Raw genomic sequence first — 21,256 nt, forward strand, 5'->3', positions numbered from 1 at the left:
GGGGTAGAGGGCCCCAGCTTCAGAAGCATCTTGTACTATGTCCCTGGATGCCAGAGTCTGTCTAGGACTGTGCACACACTGATTGTTTCGAGGATCAGAACCCTTCAACTGTGTCAGCCAGGGCTTCTGCAGGAAGAATACCAACATGAAGTCAGGACAATTTACATAATCTTGTATTTTCACAGTATTGTTGTCACTTTCAAAAATCATAAAATAGAAGTTTCTGATTTTATTCATATTATTTACTTTGCATTATGGGTAGTTCCTAAATAAATGTCTTCATAAAGGGAAAAAAATCAACATGACTTTTCATATCTGCCTTGTAAATACAAGATAATTTCCTCACAAATCTCAGTCATTTCATAAAAGACCTCACTAACCTGCATTGTTATTTAAATAGCTTATGATCATGAGGTAATTTAAGTATAGAAATATTTTAAGAGATTAAATTCTCTTGCATGTGGCCAAAGTCAGGATGGTAACCAAGTGTCCTAAGATAGTCTTCTTTTTCTCCCCTGTCCTTTTTCCTTCCCATTCAAAGCCAGAATCTAGGTACTTAACAAATACACAAGCTGCCCTCAGAGTTCCATTATAGGGACCATAGAATTCCTTTGTCTCCTTGTTACAGCTTAGTCTAGCACTGCAGTTATCTGGGTCTCCTCAGTGCCTCTGGCACTGTCCATAGCCCAAGTGGGCACATTTCATCTCAATTAGGAACAGCAGAAGAATGTAAGGCAGGGGAGTGTCAGAGGTCACAGCCGTTTAATAGGATGAAATTCAAATGAAAATTGGAAAACAATCAAAGAAATCTATACATGATGAGAACTGGCGAAACTCAATTAGGAAAAACCATAGACTTTCCCCCTTTGGGGACTTGGTTTTTATGCTGCCGTAGTGGCCTATTTGGTGATAAATAAATAGGGAAGCAAAGGGCTTATTGTTTCTATTGTAAAGAAAAGTAAGTTGATTATCACTGTCATTCACACATTCTAACGCCTTTGTATATGTGCACTGCCCGTGATCTGATAACCAAAGCTGATTATCGAAGTATGACATTGTCTATGATTTGCCATCATTGCTCAAAGAAAAAAAGTAATTTGGCAAGATTCAACGTGGATAAATGAAACAAAGCAGAACTTTTACAGAATAGTTTTCCCATGTAAGCTTCAGCAAGTGTGTCATAATAGATGTAGCTGGGCTTTTGATGTCACAGCTTATAAATGGGGAGAAACGGTACAAAACTCAAGACCTGGTCCATCTTATTTTGTTGGATGTTGCATTTTCATTGCCTAGAATGTGTTTGATCTGGGAAATAAACCCAGCCCTTTATTTATTTGGAAAGTAGTCTCTGTGTGGTGTGTGCAGCTATTTACAGGACCTAGGTTTCTTTGGTAAGCATCAAATCACCATGCAAGTCAAGAGGCATTCTCTGGGGAAAGAGCATATGTGGTGTCTGCTTTCATTATGTTACTGGGCATTTATTTAAGGTTGTTACTTCTGCTACTCCTTCTAAGATCCTAAGTGTACAATTTGAATCTGCAAGCTTTGCTTGCAGGTTTCTTATCTGAAAAGAGAAACATCTAGAAGTCTCCTAAAAAGAGTAATGGTGGCACTTTTGTTATCTGCAGCTCAGGAGTCCACACCAGAGCAGCTACTGAATTCATTCCTGTTTAGAGAACCTTTTGAAAAAAAGAAAAAAAAAAGCCTTTTCTAAAAATCCTGGAATTCCCAGACTACATACTAGGAGAACCCAGCTTATCCTTAGAGAGTTGAAGACCTGTAGCAAATAGGTCTAAACATTGGATGAAGGTACAGCTAACATCTGACAGCACATCCCATTAAGACATTCTCAATTCAAGACCCAAAGGTCATGTTCTGACATTTCATTTAAAATCTCCATATTTTTCAACCCTGAAGAATTTGGGCTGTGAACATATTTTGACTTAATTAAAGTTATACCTCTAGCAAACTAGCAAACTTACCAGCATCATCTCTGCCTTTTGTCCTACCATAACTGGGACATTTTTGTGACTGAGCTAAATTATTAAAATTTAGAAAGGAATGATTCAAAGGCAGGAAAGATGCCTCTGTGCCTGAGTGCTTACTGCTCTTGCAGAAGACATGGGTTCAGCTCCCAGCACCTACCTCAGGCAGTTCACAACCACCTGTAACTCCAGTAACTTCAGGGGATCTGAAGCCCTCTGGCCTGCATGGGCACTTGCACATAAAAGCTCATGCAAGTACACACACATACACATAAATAAAAGAAATAATTATATTTTAAAATTAAAAGAATGACTTAAACATTCTGACTGGTGAATTCAATAGTTATTATCCAGGAGACAAATTATAGTATATTTTAATTTTTGTTTTCTTCCTAATAAATATTATTCATTGTATAAAGATGAAGATTTCTGATAGCAGTCTCCCGAGAACACCCACTGCTGATACACACTTTCTGGAAGATAACAGGTCAAGCACAGTTAGCAATGTGTATGCTGGACTAGAGAGATGACTTGGAAAACTACTTTCTTTTCTTCTCTAACACTGTGCACAAATGCTGCATATAGTAATATGTGCTTATAATCCAAGCACTGGGGTAAAAAAGGCAGATTTGTTTCGGACTTGCTGGCCAGCTTGCCTAGACAAACTGGAAATCCCAGGCAAATGAGAAATTCTGTCTCAAAAGAAAAAAAAAAAAAGTAGATAGCACCTGGAGAACAACCCCAAGGTGAATATGTGGCCTCCATGTGCACACATCCCATATGTACAAATGCTTACATCCACGTGAATGAACAAGTACACAGACACGTACATCACACAAAACACATGTCTTTGCCTCATAAATTCAGTACTTAAGAAATTATTTTAGATAAGAATAGAAAAATATATAGGTAGAAGCTTTCTTTTTTCTGAGCATGAGTTTTATTATATAAAAAAAGTTCTTACATAAAGAATGGGATCTCGTTAATCTCATATTATGCATATGGTGATCTCTGTCTCTGACATAGATCACTGTGACAAACTGTGATAAATAACTTGGGAGCTGAGGCTGCAATATCAACTGCCTCACTTCTTTTGAATATTCCCTCTATCCTGAGGGGCACTCATCATTGGCTATTCCAACCTGTGTCTGTTTAGATGCTCTCTCCCTTCCCAGTGCAATACTTAATAGTTGTTTTTTACTAGGTCTACAGGTCAAATTGTATGCCAAGTTAGACAAAAGGCCAGTTTTGAATGAAGGAACTAGGAGTTAGGATTGCTGGGGAACCAGCTCCTGAGGCTTTTCCAGTAGCCTTTTGTAGCTTAAGGGTTTAATGAGCCCCACATCTTCTAAGAGCATCCTAACTAATTTTGAGATGTCCTAAGCTGGGACCTGGTTTCCCATCGTGGTAACTGTGACTCAGTCCTATCCTTGTGATAAAATTCTGTTGCTTGGCTGTTGGGATGATGGCCATGATGTGACATAAGAAAGTATAGTGTTGTCTTTTTGGTGTCTCTGGCTGTTATTTGATTTTCTGTTTGGCTTTCATTTCAACTATGAAATAAGAAAGCCAGAAGAAAGTAGCTTAGGCAATTTTTTTTCACCTAATTTAAAATGATTGCCCATGAGCCTCTCTCAGAGTGGTCCCGGGTTTATTTAGAGCCCTCAATAGAGTCCTTGAGGGTGATGAAGCTCATTTAGAAAGTGTATTGATATGGCTTCTTCCCTGACTGTTGCAGAATAGCTGTGACATTTGATTCTTCGGGAAAACAGTATGGTGCAGGCTTAGATCTTTGCAGGTAAAACATTTTCCATTCTAACAGACAAGAACATTTGAAGGGTCTATTTCATTCCTGTAAATGAGTAGATAAAATAATTTACCTGAGAAGAGTATTTGTTTTGTATGAAATCAATTCAGCGCGTCACATCAAATAGAGATTGGCTTGCAAGATGGGGCTCATTTTATCTCTCAAAAGACTGTCTTCTCACTCTTCCATCTTCTCAGTGAGGTGTGTGTGCATGTGCGTGCGTGTGTGTGTGTGTGTGTGTGTGTGTGTGTGTGTGTGTGTGTGTGTGTGTGTGGCCAACTGTCTGCGAATCTTCTTCAATATGCCCAGACTATTTGTGCTGCCCTCCCGAATTCTGGGTGACTCACTTACCTGCCTCCCCTTGCCTGAGCCATCATTGCTCTGTGTTTTTTCCCTAGGAGTCATCACTGCTGCTGACATTCTTGATCGAGAGACAACGGGGTCATACTGGCTGACAGTGTATGCCACAGACAGGGGTGTGGTCCCTCTCTATTCCACCATTGAGGTCTACATAGAAGTTGAAGATGTGAATGACAATGCCCCCCTGACCTCGGAACCCATCTATTATCCTGTTGTCATGGAAAACTCTCCCAAGGATGTGTCTGTCATTCAGATACAAGCCGAAGACCCTGACTCTGGTTCCAATGAAAGACTGACCTATAGGATTACAAGTGGAAACCCACAGAACTTTTTTGCCATAAATATCAAAACAGGTAAGTGCTTGCTTGGCTGAATTGAAATTGGCTGTCCACTTTTAAATGTGTTGTCTGGCCTTGTGTTGCTGGCTTTCCTATTTTATTGTCTATGGAACAGAGTCTTCTTTTCTGGGGGTAGTTTTTGCCCAAGTAGGTGTTTCTTCTGTCTACTTAGAGCGTTTCAATCTCACCTGACACTGAGGTGAACTGATGTAGTAATAATCAGAAACAGCACAGACAGCAAGCTGCAGGCTTGCTCCAATCATTGTAAAACATGGTCCAGGACCTCTCAGATGGTCAGCTGCCTCTTCTCTTTCTCCAGAGCAGCAGCCTGTTGCTGGGTTCATTATGTGAGCTAGCATTGTGAGGCCTCTACTTCTAGGTCCTTCTGCCTTGCTTGGCCTCACTCCAGCTTGTTGTAAAGGAAGCTCTCAAAGGCTTAGCTCTAAGTTCAGAAGTTTCCCTCCCTACATTTTCCATCAATGAAGTGCCAGTGTTCCAAAGAACTTCCCTTGTCTGTATCTGAAGCTTTACACAAAAGTAGGCACAATTTAATTTCCGACCTTTTGCTGAAAAGGTTTCTAAAGGCTATAAAAAGAGTTGAATTTGTTAAGTGTATGTTAGAAAGCAGTACTGATCAGGACAGTGTGGACTTGGGCTGAATGTGTCCTGACCAGGTTGCCCACTAGAACATGGCTTTGTGGTGAAGTCAACCTCGGCATGTTACTGCTCTCCTATACTGTGCCACTGTTAGATTTGAACAGAGACCTCAAGCCCTCAGGGAGAATGTGATGGTTGGAGATTTAATTAATTGAAATTTAGAATAACGGAATTCTTTCATGTTTCTCTGGGAAGGTGAATTGACATTGGTCAGTGTTGGGTTTGGTTGACGTGTGTTGGTGTAGATAGACTTTCCTCAGGAACACTAATGGAATTGGTCATTATTTGCCTTTATTTGTTAAAGGAGAAATATACAATGGACATTATGTCCTTTATAGATATCAAGTTCCAATTCACAAACCTAGAAGGGAGAAGGGTTTTTTGTTGTTGTTGTTGTTGTTTTTTTTTTTTTTTTTTTTTAATAAACCTAGTTCTGAGTCAATCAGTCAACTTTTAGTCATATTTCAATGCTCTTAAAAGTATTTGATCAGAGCTGGGCGGTGGTGGCGCATGCCTTTAATCCCAGCACTCGGGAAGCAGAGGCAGGCAGATCTCTGTGAGTTCGAGGCCAGCCTGGACTACCAAGTGAGTCCCAGGAAAGGCGCAAAGCTACACAGAGAAACCCTGTCTCGAAAAACAAAACAACAACAACAAAAAAAAGTATTTGATCAGGACTTGAACTCTGTCTCATTATAAATGAAAGGTAGTGATCTGCCAGCAGTGTCTGGCCGAGGTATACTTATGCTAGAAGGAGAAGACACAGATAAAGGAGCCTAGCCGAGCATCTGAGGCACACCCAGCACAAACAGTCACCATATACCTGAGAACTAAGTCCTTGTTCAGTGCCAAGAAGACCTTCTGGTCCACTTCTGTGCTGTAGCATAGGACTATAAAATGTGAAGAGAGAGAAATGAATGCAGATACTTTACAGATTTAACAGGGGGAAGGTAGAGGGAAGGAGAAGAGAGAGGGGAGGAGAAGGGAGAGGGGAGGAGAAGGGAGAGGGGAGGAGAAGGGTGAGGGGAGGAGAAGGGAGAGGGGAGGAGAGGGAGAGGGGAGGAGAGGGAGAGGGGAGGAGAAGGAGAGGGGAGGAGAAGGGAGAGGGGAGGAGAAGGGTGAGGGGAGAGAAGTGGAGGGAATGAGTGAGGAGGGGAGGGGAGAAGGAGAGGGAGGACTAGATGACACGGTGTGCACGCTGGGAGGAGGAGGGAGAGGGGGTAGGCCACGGCAGGGAGAGGGGTGCCGTCTGTCCAGGAGTAGGTGAGACGGGAGAATAGAAAGCAGAGGGATGAGGGGGAGGAGCAGGTGCGTGAATCGGGTGGCGGAGAAGGGAGAGGGGACGGAGACAGCGTGCAAGTGGCAGCCCAATAGAGCTAGGGAGATGGGGAGGAAGATGTGTGAGACCTTCTCCCCGGGACGCCGACTGTATTCCCGGGGAAAAGTCAACAGGCAATGGTCAAGTTTAAGTAAAGTTTGTGTGTGAAACATTTGATGAGGCCGCAGCACACTCTAACATTAAATGCTTTGATCCTGCGCCCCGTCTTCCCTTCTTTGATGCCTGTCACCATTTCCAGGTTTCATACAGAAGAAGATCCTGCATCACCCTCCTGCTTTTAGGTTAAAGGACTCTACAGAGGGACAAGTTCAGCTGCTGCTGGCCTTTGCTTAGAGCTGAAAAAGACAAATACCTCTTATGAGCAGACCTCTAGGTTTTTCTGGCCATCCATCTTAGCCTAACGGGTTCCACGCCAGTGAGAGACCTTGTCTCAAAAATAACATAGACATTGTTGCTAAAGAATTACACTCAAGGTTATCCTCTGGCCTCCACATATACATGGCCACATGTGTGTATATGCACATAACACACATATACACACATGTGTACCCAACCATATACACACACACACTCTTGAAAGTGGAATGACTATCACAGATAATGTGTCTGATGTGAAGAACTTAGAGTAGACCTTTTGCACACTGTCTTTTATGCACATGAATTTTCAGAAAGCCCTACATTATCATAATGTGGCTTACATTGCATAATAAGAGCCTTAATTGTATGCATAATATCTCTGTCTTTGCTAGAGATTTTTTAAAACTGTGCCCAGAATGACATTTTCATCTAACTTGTCTAATTGTCTCCAAGAAATGCACAGCATGCCTTGGTTTTCAGACACAATATAAGAAAACAATATATCTTATTTATTCATTATTAAGATCATGGCACCTATTTCTTTTTATCACAAAATCCAATAAATAAGATCATAAGCTTAAGATATGTTTTGAGCTTTTGAGGGGCCAGAAGTAATATGAAAGTAACAGAACAGTTAACACTTGTGACCCAGTGGCAGAAACAACACTTAACTGAAGTACAGGAGCTTTAGTGAATATGGGTTTGGCAAGAGAGATTGGTCAGGGAGGGATTGCTTTATGTTTAGAATCCTATCTTTAAAATACTTGCCGTGGACTTCATAAATGTGAAACTCTATGAACCACCCTAGAGAACATGAAGTAAATCAGTCAGTCCAGGTGATACCAGCTTTCGGTGCTTGGGCAAGTTACTGATCCCCTCTGAAATTTAGTTTTCATGAGTGTGATGGTTAGCTTTGCCAAATTGGTGCAGACAAGCATCATCTGGGGAAAGAGTCTCCATGAAGGATTGTCACCATTGAGTTGGCCTATAGGCATGTGTGTAGAGGACTGACTTAACTAGGTTAATTGATGTGGAAATACTCTGCCCACTATGGGTGGCACCATTCCCTAGCAATCCTGTACTGTGTAAGAATGGAGAAATTGAACTGAGCAAATGCTAGCAAGCGAGCATGTGTGTATTCATTTCTTTTTTCTCTCGACTGTAGGTATAATGTTAGCAAAGGTCTCAAGCTCCTCCTACTGTGAGTTGGAACTGTGTACTACAATAAACTCATTCTCCTTTAAGTTGCTTTGTGTAAGGGTGTTTTATCACAGCAACAGTAATGAAACTAGAACAATGAGTAATGATTGCAGCAAGGAATTCAGGAGTCCCATGAGGACTTACCACACTGCCTAGCACAGCAAAGTCCCATGATAAATGACGATGCCCTGTCTGCTTTATGCTAATGGCAGGAATATGCTTTAATGTTTCTAAGCCTAGGTTTCTTATCTGGAAAGTGAACACAACTTTGCTTACAGCACAGTTATTACTCATGGACAATGGAAGTCACAGGGCAAGTGGAGGATGCCAGTAAAATGCAGAACTCTGTAAGAAATGTGTGTTATTATGACTACATCTCTTTTTTTATGTGGGGGTGGGGTGGGGTGCATAGGTGTCTGTGTATATAGATGTTGTGTGGATGGGAGGTCATATCTGTATATAGACATATGGAAATCAGAGGCCAATCTAAAAAAAAAAACACAATTGTTATTCTTCAGATACTGTTCATCTCGGTTTTGTTATTTGCTCATTTGTTTGGTTTCTTTCTTTTTTCTTCCTTCCTTCCTTCCTTCCTTCCTTCCTTCCTTCCTCCTTTCCTTCTGTCTTTGATCAGCAAGCCCCAGGCATACATCTGTCTCTCCCACCTCAGGGCTGGTATTACAAGCCCATGCTCTCTTGCTCAGTTTTTTATGTGAGTGCTGGGGATCAAACCCAGGTCCTCTTAGGCTTGCACAGCAAGCATTTTGCTGACTGAGCTATTTCTCCAGGTTGTACTTTTTTCTTTCATTTTTGTAGCACTGGGGGGTCAACCTCACTGAAACTTGTAAGCTCCTTGTTTAGGGTGTTGCTCTTGTTGTGGGGAGAATCTGATGGACTCCCTAATAGCAGCTTTAATTTTCAGAATTTCTTCCATCTTTAGAAAGTCATTGGTGTGAAATTGTGGCAAAAACATTGATGCAATATTTTTCAACACTGAAGCAGGGGATATAGGTAACCAGTATGTTTACCAAAGATTTGTACTCTGAGTTTTTAAAACTGGAATGTTGTTGATTCTAGTAAACTAACCCTTTGTTCTCTCTGTGGTAGAGATGAAATTTAAAGAGTTTTGCCTTGTTCTGGAAATGTGTTACATGATAAATAAAGATGAAAATGATTAATGTAATTGTGAATTGTGCCAATGTTCTAGGTCTACAGCCTACAGCACCTAATGGATGTCACTGACCCTGAGATAGAGAGATTTCTTTGCTGAGCCAAAAGGTCCATTTGAGTTTTCCCCTACCAGATTTGGAGCCATGTAAAATAAGTGGGCTGTGGGCTTTCTTCAAGTACTTCTTGTAGGTTAGGCAGAAAAAGAAAAGCTGTCAAGTTGGAAAGTCTTCTTTGGCCAATACCCTGCACTAGCTGCAGACAGAGCAGGTGAGGTCACTCCAATGCAGCTCCTTGCTGGGGCTGCACAAGTGTGATGAACAAGAAGCTGTACAATGTTCAGAATCAAGTGAAGAGGAACTGTTCTTCCTTCCAGGACTTGCAGAGAGATGCAAACTGACCAGTCTCTGCTCATCCCCACAAAACTAGGGAGAAATGGTGGGAAGTTTCTCCATAGCTTCAGAACATTTGCTTTATTTCTGTCTAGTGTGTTACTCTAGTTCAGCAGGCTAGCATTTGCTAGAGCTCTCACTATGCATTAGACATGATTATTGCTCTGTCTGTGCTCCTCATTAGACTAACAACTGTGTAGACTACGAGCAGACTGCATCTGGGTGCCACTGTCTCATAAGAGTGACTCTTGAAGGGACTTTGCCTCACTTGACCGGTGTGTAGCACTCGGACTTTCCATTCAGTTTTATGAAGTGCATTTTTGGTACGGCTGTTTACCTGAATCTGATATTGGTGGATAGGGACATAAAAGAAGATGATTTCTGAACTAAGGAGATTTAGTCTCATGAGAAGATAGATCATCATACCTCATACAAGTCAACTGTGTAAGAAACTTGCATAAAATATGAACTACTGAACTCTGTAGATGAACTCTGTAGATGATGTAGATGAACAGGGTAGCTGGTATCAGGGCAAGCAGGCAGCTAGGGGAGTCTGGCAGCCCTGAGTGTCCAGAGGAATGGGCTGGTCCACAGAGGCAGAGTTCTGATCACCACCCAGAGAATATAAAATGGTTCAGTTAACCTCCAAAGCCAGTCCAGAGATATTTCAGCTACTCCAAGATGCACGCTCTTATTATTGAGGGGATTGCAAAAAGATTTACAAATGTTATGCAAGATCATAACCTCCAGATAGTTGCACTTCTTTTGCTTGGGAATTTGATGGTTGTTATGGTTCAGAGAGTCTTAAGAGTTCCTATTAAGAGTTCCTTTGAGAAGTCTGCCTCTTAAGTGATTGTTTAGAGGGGTAACGTACAGAAGACTGGAGGTTTTGTCTTTCTTCCCTCTGATAAACACAGGCTCAGGCATGGCATCCATTGTGTTGATAGCATGTGTCTATGAAACAGGTCCTTGCTTAATGCTGCTCTTCCCATGGATCCTTATTAGGACTTGGGATATCTTAGTTACCTTCTGCAGTTGCTATGTCTGCCTCTGATCTCTGACCATTGATCTGCTCATGGGCCTATTGTTTTACCTACATGTAAATGGTAGTTTAGGCTTAGCATCTTGGGATAAATCTGAGCACAATATACTTTATCTGCACACACACACACACACACACACACACACACACACACACACACACACAAATCCCCAAATCATTTGAGAAAGAGGAGTCTTCAAAATTGTGTCTTCCATGGGAATGCCTCAAGTTCTACCTGACTATTGCTTCTTTGGCATGTAGACATGTAGATATCTAATATCAAAATATTGGATGGCCCGAGTTTTTTCAATCAGCTGTGAATAATAGCCTCTTGCCTTTGGGTATATAGTCTAAGAGATAACAGGTAACTCTCACCATTAATAAGAGAGTTAACTGAGGAACCCAAGCCATGCATCAACTTGATAATCACCAGGTGATCTTATTAGCTAAGGCGTCCTGTGGAGAAGCCTGGTAATTTGTGTTTCTGACAAATTCCCAGCAGAGACTGAAGTCCCCCTGAGGAGCTTGATGTGTAGTCTCTAGACTTCATTGACGAAAGGGAGGTGGCTAGGCCTGAGATAGTGCTACAGAACAGGCAGCCAGCTTTGTAAATTACCCCAACTCTCTCATCTTACTGTGCTGTGGTTTTGAGAATCAACTGTAAATTCCAAGTCCCTTCTCCACCCATTCCCTACCAACCCTCATACCCTTCTTCTCTTTCCGGTTTTATGAATTGGGTAAAAATAAAAATCATGTCCCTTTAATTGTCAGTGTGAGTAAAACACCACAAAGTCTCATTTACAACGCTGGACAGTATAAGATATTTGGATACACTTGTTAATTTATAATTTTAATTGTATTGAAAATAGTTTTCACACAATATATTCTGATGATGGCGTCCCATCCCACAACTCATCCCAGATACTTCCCGCCCACCCAATTCTACATCCCTTCTATGTATTATTTCTAAAACATGGAACAAAGCAGAATTGGTAAAACGGAGCTTAGACCTACTTTAATAAAGAAGCAATCATATCCAATTTCAGTAAAGTGCTTGAATACTTAATTGTCAAGGAAACACTACCTCACAAGATAGGAGTATTAAAAAATAATTTGCTCTCCAAAGTAAGTTAAGCCCTGTGCTTCTGCACAGCGCCATTTGGGGGTAATCTGCTTAGAACACCCCATGCTCCATTTGGGGGTAATCTGCTTACAACACCATCTCTTCCAGGAAATCAGACGGAAACTGCCCGTACAATTACAGAGGTCTCAAGGGGAAAATAAAAAGCAAGGTGAGGGACAGAGCAAAGGACGGTGCTATTCCTCATTCTTGCTTTCTTGCACTGCCTTCATAGCAAATGGTAACTTCTCCCAAACCAGTAAGGATGGCCTGAACGACACTTTGATATTCATAAGACCTAGGCACAAAGTAGACAATGTGGCAAATGAGTATGGATGGAACAGTAAATCACCCTTACTCCTTCATTCAGCCATGAAAGAAGGCCTTGTCATATAGAATCTTAAATTGTATTCATTTAGTCTAACAAGTTCAGGAGAACAAATGGAGCTCATGCAGATTTATTATTTAAGTATTATTTAAATTCAGAGATGACCTTTGCATCCATGTCAATGTGTTCTAGATGAACAAGGACAACAGGAAAATTTCTGTGCTGTCCTTATGTCCTGAGGAGGATGGGTAATCCCCTCTGGACCAACTCACAACTGCAAGCTGGGATCATAGCGCCTCTGGGATACTGAGGAATGGTCAGAGTGGCCATGGCCAAAGGACAATATGCTCCCTCCTACTGTGGGCACTGGCTGTACCTTGTAGGGCCAGCTCTATCACGATACATATCTTTAAAGTCCATTTCAGAATTTCTCAGCCCAAATACTTCTAGCATGTTAACTCAGATTGTATTGTTCTGTTGGGAGATCTCATACACTTTAAAGTATCTAGCAAGTTTGTGGCCTCTACTACAACCTTAGTACATATATCTCCTAGCTGCTGCAATGAAGACCTCTCCAGACTATATCAATTGTCCCTTACAGACAGAAATGCCCTTTCTGAAAACCACTGAAGTGCTGTGGAGCCCTTCACAGGACCTTGTTTGCAAAGTATTCATACTAAATAAATGACAGGGCAGAATAATTTAAAAACAGTGAAACAAAGCATATATATGAAGCATATGTAAGTGCATATTATTACTAATAGTACATGGGAGCAGTTGGATGGAGGAAATGGAGGGAAAACGATGTAATTATATTTTATTCAAAATGAAAAGTAAAATATAAAAGGAGGAAATGCAAAGTTACCTCTTGTCCCTTTTTAATTCTAGTTTTCTCGTATTTTAAAGGCCCTGTGAACACTTGATATCAACTCTATTAGAAGTAAAGGGGACCCCACGATAACAAAACTTCAAACATAATAATGTGTATAAAGTTATTGGCTCCTTAGTATTTGAAGAGGATTTAGCTGGCGACCAAACGCTCATCCAAGTCTGTTTTGAGCAGCTTTCTTCAGAAAACAGCATGAAGAGATTATTGGAGAGTTTTAGGCTTGAAATACTTTGTAGCTCCAAATCCTGTCCCTGCTTAAGGTCAGCCTTCTGATGAATAAACACAGTGTGACTTCAGTCCTGCAGTAGAGTGGAATGAAGCAGGAGTGTATCACCCTTTCAACCTCGGGGAGGTAGTCAGCAGCTCAGGCTCTAGAAACTTCTGGTGTCTGCAGCAAGCATGCCATGCTATGTGTACAAGCCCCCAGGGAACTGAGGGGGGTTCCTGGGTGCTGAGATTGGGTTCTGGCATGTCATTGGATTATGAAGACTTAGGCTGAGTGGAGTGGAAAACTGTACAACCATCAACAGCAGGGAAGTATTTGACCCCCAAATAGATACAAACTCAAAAAAAAAAAAAAAAAAAAAAAAAACAAACCAACCAGGGTGTCAGTTTGAAAATGGCAAGTGTTTTATGTCACCTACAAGAAATAGCTTTGGATTTTGAGTAAGAGTAAATAGGATTACTTGGGAAAGGATTTTTGAAGTGCTGTTTATTTATAATTACATCACAGGATGGGGAGCTTTGATGAGAGGAAGGGGGTTGTGCAATCAGAAGCTACGTGATTAAAGCTTGCAGCGATGGTACTGCATCTCTGACTGTCAATGGAGGGTCAGAGGCAGCCTGAGATGCAGTATGCTGGTCGCCCCTGAGGCTGGTCTGAGCCCTGTTGCCTGGGCCTCCATTCAGGCTCAGCTGCTCTGGAAAGCTATGAGAAATTACTGAAGATTATTTGGGAAGGTGATGGAGTCACATAAATAAAGTAGATGATAGAGATGTATTTATGAGTAAAAAGAAGACTGATTAAGGTCATAAATTTCTCTTTTATTTCTTGTATCTGGGTGTTATTTGCAGAGCAGTAATTTACTGTGTTGGTTTATTACTGTCTTCTGTTCTGAGGGAAACCTTGAATTTTAATTGAAACCACTGCCTGCCTCCCTGTATCTCTGGGTATTGGATGCCATTGTGAAAGTCTCCCAGATGCTTCTAGCGCCAGGCTATTGCGTTTCAGTAGTCCCTCATTTAGCATCTGCCAGAACACTGGGAAGGGACAAGGGTTCCTGCTTGTAGGTGATTGGCCCAAAGTCCCTCAGTAGTCAGCCTTATGAACATTACACAAGATGGAATTTAAAGCAATCAATTGCCAATGTAGTCCTTCTTCTCTGGATAGAAAGTTAGGAACTTCAACTTTTGTCCTAGTTTTTAGCTAGATATGTGTGTTAGTGGTTTGAGTGGACACATGTGTGTGTGTGACTAAGCATAACTGTTTTGATTTTTCTAGAGCTTTATCTGTTGATGATGCTATCCTATGTCTTAGACATGTTTGCCTTGGGTCATGAGGTTGTATGGAAGTCGTTGTTGACTGTTTTTTGGTACTTTGTAAATCAAGATCTCATCTATTTTTACTCACTTGTCATCTGTCAGGCTCACATTATCTGGAAATACCCCTATAAATGAGCCCTGAATGTTACACATGGGCAGTTAGTGTAAGATAAGTTGAGATTTCCTTATAGACTAGAGAACATCAAGGCTACTTTGGCCTTCATGCCACTTTTTCTTTTCTTTGGGTCTTGTGGTTGTCATCTTTGAGTGACTTTGTTCTTAGCATCTTGAAAGTTTTATGAAGAGTTCAAGTGTTTTAAAAATCTATACATTCTGTTCACATTGAGGTAGATTAATTTAGGAAAGCATGTAAATAACAAAATTTCAAACCACTCTGTGGTGAGCCCTGACTGCTGTCTTATTAATTGATAGAAAAATGACATCATCTTAACTTTGCATAGTCAGTTAGGCTCCATGATAAACCTGAACACAGAATATGCCACCGAGAATGTGTTCACGAGGATAAACACTTGGGTCAAACATCTTCACATTCGAATCCAGCTGCATCACTTGTAGCTTCATTTCTGCAGCTGCTATAAAATACCATGACAGCAAAGCACCTTAGGGAGAAGGGTGTCTATTTGGCAGACAATTCCAAGTTACGGTCCACCATTTCAGAGAAGTTAAGCTGGGCACTGAAGCACCTAGTCACATCATATCCACAGTCAAAAGTGGAAAGAAATGCATGTAGCCAATGCTGCTTGCTGGCATGCTTGCTGGCATTCTTCACTCTTGCACAGTTCAGGGGTTAGCCTAGGGGATAGTACTGTCCATAACAGCCTGGCTCTTCCTACATCAATTGCCGAGAAAAGAAATTCCCCACAGGCCAATTAGATCTAGACAGTTCCTCAATTTAGATCCTTTCCCCTAGGTGATTCTAGGTTATGGCAAGTTGACATTTAAAACTATCCAGCACAGAACTTGGCAATATGATGTTGGGCAGATTGCTTAACCTTTCTGGGCTTCAGTTTCCTCTGAGAAACTGCAAATGATCTTAATAGCACATTGGTTTGCTATTAAGATTAAATAGTTTAACGTATGTAAAGTACTAGAAGGAACACTTGGCACATAGCATACTCTCAATAAATGTTACATATTAAACAAATCTGCACATGCAGTTTGTTTCCGCTAACTGACATTCACAGTACATGATTAAGGCCTTAGACGTTTGTGTTTGCAAACTAGGACTGAATGTAACACTTTCCTCAAGGTTCACTAAGTTCACTGTATGATTAAGACTGCCAGCAATGCTGGCTCCTATCTGTCATCACTTGAGTTGTGTCTGCCAAGTGGACAGTGAAGAAACAAAAGATGCAGACTCTCAGAAACCTATCTGCCTATCCAAGGTTGTTCTGCTTTTTACTCATTTATTCCTATGATGCCTTGCAAACACACTGATGGGAGCAATGGGTTTTCTGAATTTCAATCCAGCCTCTGCCATTTGGTTGCTTTGACCACAAAAGGAGGGCTCATTTCGTTCCTGTCAGCTTCAGAATTGTCACTTGTAAATGAGAATTGGAGCAAGGATCAAACCTGCCAAACCCTAACCCTAGGTTGCTGCTTCATTTCCTGTGCAGACATTAATAATCATTGGTAACAACCTCTCATGGTCTGCTCATGCTGGCATGAACAGGCATCACTAAGCAATGGCAGCATTATCTTATCATCTAACCATACTGGCACCAATTACTACAAAACACTGGTGGGAGCAGATGTTAGGGATAGAGCTACTTACCACTGATGATGCTAATAATAACTCTACCTAGGACTGTCCTAAGTCTTAAGTGACAGTGACATTGGAGAGAATACAGTGAGAGAAAAAAGTAGACTCAGGTTTTGAAGAGCCAAAGAAGCAATAAGAGTAAGAATTGCATTGACTATGCAGTGGGAAGGAATGCCTGAAGGAGGGCCCCTCCCTGTGAGCTGCAGCTTACAGCAGCATCTCTGCTGCTCCTTTGCTAACCTCCAGTCCTTTCTCCCTTGTTGCAGTTACATTGAGGTAGAGGCTTGGACCATGGCTTTTTCTTCCAGAAATTTGTTGCTAGGCTTCAGAAATGATATCTGGCTATAGTGGAATGTAGTTGCAAATCTGAGTGCCTACCATTGACATACAGACAGATGAATGGACTGCCCATAGCAGACTTGGTCCCAAAGAACGCAATGGCAAGTCTAGAAGTTACCAGAAGTCATCTGTGTTCTGCCCAATTAATCTGTTGGTACTAATGCACAGCTTACCATTGAAGTTTGAAATGGGTTCTCTTTATATAACTGATAGGACCATAACTGTCTGTTACTGTGGAAACCACATCGGGAGTGAGGCTGCTGCCTGCCTGTTACTGAGAGGTGTTAAAGAGGAGGAAATGCCTGTACCTTTATATGTACTGATCTAGAAAAAAAAAAAAACAGTGGAAGGTGTCTGCCTGTACACACTCTTGACAAGACTCTCCATCTATATCACTTGGAATCACTACTCATTTTTACAATAAAATTCTGCATGTACTTTTACAATAAAATTCTGCATGTACTGACTAACATCATCTTAATTGTGTGCTTCAACAAAGGCTTAGATCTCTTTAACAGTTATTAGATAAAAATGTGCTGATTTAAGTTTTATCCACAGTATTCTGTCTTAGTTAGGGTTTACTATTGTGATGGAAGGCCATGGCAAAATGCAACTTGGGGAAGAAAGGGTTTATTTCACCCACAGTTCCATGTAACACTTCATTATCAAAAGCAGGAAGTCAAGCAGGGCAGGAATCTGGGGGCAAAAGCTGATGGAGGCCATGGAGGAATGATACTTACTAACTTGCTCTCTATGGCTTGCTCAGCTTCCTTCCTTCCTTCCTTCCTTCCTTCCTTCCTTCCTTCCTTCCTTCCTTCCTTCCTTCCTCTCTCTCTCTCTGTCTTCCTTCCTTTCTCTCTCTCTCTTTCTTTCTTTTTTATTTAATAAATTTTTTTATTCATTTTACATACCAACCACAGATCCCCCTCTCATCTCTTCTCTGACTCCTCTCAACCCCATCCCCTCCTCCAAAAGGGTAAACCTGCCTTTCTTATAGAACCCAGACCAGCCCAGGGATGGAATCACTCTCAATGTACTAGGCCCTCCCCCACAATCACTTACACCTGGGCCCTCCCCATTAATCACTTACACCTGTATCTTATAAAGGCATTTTCTCAATTGAGGTTCCCTTCTTTCAGATAACTCTAGCTTTTGTCAAGTTGACATAAAACTAGCCATCACATGTTCCATAAAAAACTCCACAAATATTCTGTTAAAAATTAATTATTTTAGTTTATTTGAATCTGCTTAACTATAGTATGTTGAACAAGATGTGCATGAAAACTACCTATCTTCTCAGACATATATCCTGAAAAATCTACCTATGAAGGAAGAGTTCTCCAGCCACATGGAAATGGACTAGCTTCTTAACTCCCTTAAGGCTCAAATTCCCCATGAGTATAATTATGGCAGTAAATGAGTTATTGCTAATATTCAATAGTTTAGTCAATTTTATGAAGTGTCTAGCTTGGCACTTACATGTGAAGTATTTACAAATAGTAATGATTATAGTGAATTAAATGGATTCAAAATTCTTCACTTCAGAAATTTTACTTAAAATGAATCCTGCTTTGATGATTGATGGCAAGCAGTATGAGAAGCCTTGAAAGTCTTGTATGTCTACTATACATTCATGTTTTATGAGTGCATACTACACATCGGGAACTGTGATAGGCACAGGATAGAAGGCAAGAAGGAATAAAATAATAAGCTTACCCTTCAAGAGCTCATCCATCAGAATTGCTTTGCCACCAATTGACATCATTGCTCCAGTCACCCAGTTTAGAATGCAGCAATTCATATTAAGGGCTTTATGTGAGAGCTATATTTCTAATAGTGATAAATTCTCAGTATATTAATTGATGGTTTTAGGCAGAAAAACCTCTGAGAACATGAATGAGGCGAAGCAAAACAAGTTCATCACATTGAAAACAGGTTATTACATGGGGAAAATGGAGAGCCTTTCCAGTGCACTGTTTCAAACACGCTGGCATCACATGCTTTGTCCAAGTGGGATGGATCCAATTTTCCCTCCCACCACTTAAGCAAATTTCTCATCTCTGTAAAATCTGCTGTTTTTTAAAGACATACTTCATCTCAGCTATGTACATCCTAAATAGTCCATTTTTTACTTAGTTAAATTGTTTTCTGTCATGGTGAGAAATGCTTTCTTCTGAAGAAATGATGTTTGGGTCCGGGAAATAGGGACATTTATTAAAATAGTGTATTAGGAAACTAGCTGTGGATATATTTTTTACAATTTTAGTTAGTATTTAAGAACTTTTAGTGCCCAGTGAAATTACTTTTACTGTGAAACAGCCTCTGTTAACAGGAGTCTCTGAATTCTCACTTTTGTACATAATTAAAAATCATTGGAAATTTATTTCTTGCCTATATATGTTGAGAAATGTCAGGGATGTTTAAGTGGATCTCTGCCGAGGCTTTGCTGGGTCGTAGCATCCAGTTAATGATGTAAATCAGTTGGTGCTTTTTCCCTACTCTAACTTAATGAGCCTTTATTGACTTGAGATTCTATGCAAGGAAAGAACACAAGGAAACCAGGGGCTTCTCAGATTATGTTCTCAAGGCAAAATCACTGCAATCAAGCAAAAAGAAGCCTGATTTCAAGGTGAATTCTGAGCTTGTTATCGAAATTTGTCTTGGATCTGTGATCATGTCTTCTTTCTCTTAAGCACAAGAAGTGATGTGTATTAACAGACAGTTTTCCCAGATGATGGATCTGAAGCCATGGTGTGTCTGCACAAACAAACGGACCATCATTCTGGACCACTCTCTAAACTCTGTCAAATGTGTCCTTCAATTTTTCACCAAGTCTCTTGAACCAACCCACAGTGACATAAGACCCATGCTTGGGAGGTCCCATGACCTGTTGCTTGCTCCATGTACTTCCTGAACAAAGGCCCTTGCATTTTCATTTTGCACTGAGCCCTGCAATAGCTCTATGCAGTAGCCCATTCTGCATGTCTGATTTTCATTTAGCCTAGCCTGATGCTGTAACTCCTGGAGTCCTACCTTGAGCTCTGCTTACTGGCACTCTCTTCCAAGTTCAGCTCTTTCAGGATTCTGCCTTCTAACCTGCTCTTTTTCATCTGTGGTAACATCATATAAATTAGACTTAGGATAGTAAGCAGGCTAGGATATGAAAGGTGACCTTGAAGAACCTCCAAGAGGCAAATCTACCATGTTAGCAGCCATGCTCTGCAATGGTTAGGTCTGGAATCCCAGGCCAGTGTCTTCCCCAAGGATGACTGAACATAGCCTCTGTAGACAAATCCAATGGAAGAACATAGTCCCCATTTGTGTCCATGGAAAGAAAATTGTCATACCCAAATCATTTTAAGGGATGATAGTTCTTTTATTGAGACTTTTGTTTTCTATATCTTAGAGGTTGCACATTTCCCAGTGACCTCTTAGACTTACTAAAGTCCAATAATTTCTATGTCTGTCTTCCAACTGTTCTCAAAAACTTGAAGAGCCCTTGCTTGGAACAGTCTTGCCCTCAAATGGAAATCTTTATGGCCCAGACTCTGGTCACTAAGCTACTGATATAGTTTCTAACAATTGTTTCTCAATGTGCACAGCCTTCTACCAGCTCCATGAAAGATAAAAGATTCTCTCTATTGCAGTTTTTATTTTTATTTTAGTGGATATTTCTAGTTCCTGAATGACAACCAAAGAAATCAGATAGGAAGCAAGGCCAATTGTTTAACTGTTATTTCTTTGGCTAGTCATAGGGTGAAAAAATATGTTGGCCACAAAGAAATAAGATTCTTAAGAACAGAGAGGAGGTGACTTATTTGGTAGAGTATTTGCCTAGAATGCAAAAAGCCCTGGATTTCATACCAGTACCACATAAAGCAGGCACCATGGAGCAATGCCTGTAACCCCAGCCTTTTGGGAGGTAGGGCAGGAGGATCAGAAATTTGAATCATGCTAAGCAGCTGGAGACCAGCCTAGTCTGCCTGAGAAATTTAGTTGATGGTGAACACATGTAATCCCAGCACTCTGGAGGCAGAGACAGGCAGATCTCTGTGAGCTCAAGTGCAGTCTTGTTTCATAGTGTGTGCTTGGCTACTCAGAACTACTGAAACCCTATCTCAACAAACAAATAAAACAACACAAACAAACAAATACTTATTAAGAGTAGGGAATTTTATCCCCTTTTAGATGCAATTTTTATTTGGTTTTAAGGGTCTCTTTATTCATAGATAAGCAAACCAATGATGAATTGTCAGAACTGCCTTCAGGACCATAATTGGGAATGAAGTTCAGCAACAAACTATTTTGACAGCAAACAGAAGTCCCATAAATCACCTGTTCTATTGGCAAACTTGCATCTTCCAGTTTAAAGGGTTTTTCAGGTTGAAACCATTGAGGGCAAAGACTGTGTCAATATAAAATGGGCAGCATCAATGTCCCCATCGTTTACAAACTTTCAATTGGTGGAGAATGGAGTTGCTAAATGCATGTCACCCCACAAGGCATAAGAAAAAGTCTGAACATGTGTCAAATAAAGATCAATGTTTGTCCTGGAGAATCAAGTTTCCAAAGACGTTATCAGCTTCAGAAGTCTCTGCAGACAGGGGCCAAGGA

General features: G+C 40.8%; 1 protein-coding gene across 5 annotated transcripts in view; it reads left to right on the top strand.

The window, feature by feature from the left end:
- The window catches only part of Fat3 (FAT atypical cadherin 3), a 602,516-nt gene that overhangs the window by 250,864 nt on the left and 330,396 nt on the right, over positions 1–21,256 (top strand). For all 5 annotated transcript variants that reach the window (XR_005091996.1, XM_037207739.1, XM_037207740.1 and 2 more), the window contains exon 3: positions 4,191–4,505. Coding sequence is in view for 4 of the 5 variants with exons in the window: in XM_037207739.1 (XP_037063634.1) it covers positions 4,191–4,505 (315 nt within the window). In the remaining variant the exon portion in view is untranslated. The remainder of the gene's footprint in view (positions 1–4,190; positions 4,506–21,256) is intronic.

This window comes from Peromyscus leucopus, chromosome 7 (assembly GCF_004664715.2).
Source record: "Peromyscus leucopus breed LL Stock chromosome 7, UCI_PerLeu_2.1, whole genome shotgun sequence".
In the NCBI taxonomy this organism is placed as follows: Eukaryota; Metazoa; Chordata; class Mammalia; order Rodentia; family Cricetidae; genus Peromyscus; species Peromyscus leucopus.